This window comes from Capsicum annuum, chromosome 10 (genome assembly GCF_002878395.1).
Source record: "Capsicum annuum cultivar UCD-10X-F1 chromosome 10, UCD10Xv1.1, whole genome shotgun sequence".
In the NCBI taxonomy this organism is placed as follows: Eukaryota; Viridiplantae; Streptophyta; class Magnoliopsida; order Solanales; family Solanaceae; genus Capsicum; species Capsicum annuum.
This window is the reverse complement of record NC_061120.1, coordinates 31717083-31718771: the sequence shown is the minus strand read 5'-3', so window position 1 is coordinate 31718771 and position 1689 is coordinate 31717083. Positions and strand designations below refer to the sequence as shown.

At 41.7% G+C, this 1689-nt stretch overlaps 1 protein-coding gene across 1 annotated transcript; it reads right to left on the bottom strand.

Annotated features, from left to right (window-relative positions):
- Positions 1-593: 593 nt before the first annotated feature.
- On the bottom strand, positions 594-1001 carry LOC107844204. Its single transcript, XM_016688677.2, has one exon. It carries the CDS (start codon positions 999-1001, stop codon positions 594-596), a length of 408 nt encoding a protein of 135 aa, XP_016544163.2.
- Between the last annotated feature and the right edge of the window lie 688 nt (positions 1002-1689).

The window sequence follows — 1689 nt, the reverse complement described above, 5'->3', positions numbered from 1 at the left end:
TACTCCTGCCATCTCTTCTTGATTTGAACATCCTCTAACAAAACTCTTCCATTATCCCCTTAATGCACTTTACTTGATTGACGTCCCCACCCGTCCTCTCCATAGCCTTATCAAGCCTATACAATCTTATTCCACCATTTTTCTCCTCTAACGCTTCATAAAAGCTCTCAAATGCTGTTGTCTTAGTAGCCATAAGTGCTAACTTAGCCTCTTTCCTTTTTACTTTATTAGGGACCCTATTAACCCGCTTCTTTTTTTCGTCTTTACTTTCAATCATCTTAACATATGCCCCCTTCTTAGTCTCCACTTTCCTCTTAACTTCTTTATTCCACCACCATTTCCCCTTGTGTCCGCCTGCCCAACCCCTCAAAATAGCCAATACCTCTCTAGCCATCTCCTTGATGCAACTGGCAGCCTTATCCCACATACCATCCACGTTCTCCCTACACTCCCACACCCTCATCCTGCTACCTTCTCCATTATCTCTAGAAAAGTGAATGGCATCAAGCCACCCCACCTAATTTTTTTTTACCCTCTTCGACCCTCCTCTTCCTGCTCTTCATGATAAATAAGTCCATAACTAGAATCCTGTGCTAAGTCAAAAGCTGCTCACTCGAAATGAGCTTATAGTACTTACATAAAACCCTATCCCCCTTCCTAAGTAGCAAAAAGTCAATCTGAGTCTTTGCTAAAGCACTTCGAATGGTAATTAGGTGATCCTCCTTCTTCGAAAAGCTCGAATTCATAAACACTAGCCCAAAGGCCCTCGCAAAATCCAATAGGGCAACCCCCTCACTATATCTATCACCAAAACTAAAACCTCCATATACATCGTCATAATCTCCATGAATAGCCCCAATGTGCCAATTGAAGTCCCCCGCTATAACAATCATATCTGATCTAGGCACGCTTCTCAACACCTCATCCAAAGCCTTCCAAAAACTCTCCTTCACATCCCCATCCAAGCTTACCTGTGGCACATAGACACTACATATATGCATTATAAACCCTCAATGACCAACTTAATCGTCATCATCCTATCACTGACCCTCTTCACCTCAACCACCTGCCCTCTAAGCTTTTCATCCACTAAGATTCCCACCCCCTGTCACTACCTAAGTACCAAAACTTATTCCTATCCACATCACTAGCCTATGAACCTATCCACATAGTGTCCTCAACACTCACAATAGTAATCCTCCTCTTCATGAGAATCTTCACCAACTCAATGGACTTACCCTAAAGTTTCCAAATATTCGAAGATCCTACCCTCAACCCATCACCTTTTGCCTCTCATCTATCTCTCCCACTCCTCACCGAACTAGCCCAAACCCTCAGCTTAGAATAACGCCCACCCCTACCCTTCTTTCTCGACTCCGTTCCAAAATAACTCCAAACCCCAAGCCCCTCAAACATGACCCTATTCCAATATCAAACCCCTTAGCCAGACTTTAAAATTGAAACACAACACTAAATCGACCAATAATTTTACCAAATTCATAGCAAGGAATTAAAATTACAATAGTTGCCCAAAGTAGGGATTGTAACTACAAATTCAATTTCTCTGCAAACTGTACAAAGCCAAAATGGGAAAAGATTTAAGACTTTTAAGAGAATTAGGATTGGCAATTAAAAACTACATAACTACCCCTATGCCAAAATCTCTCTAAGCAATAATCTCATCAGCTT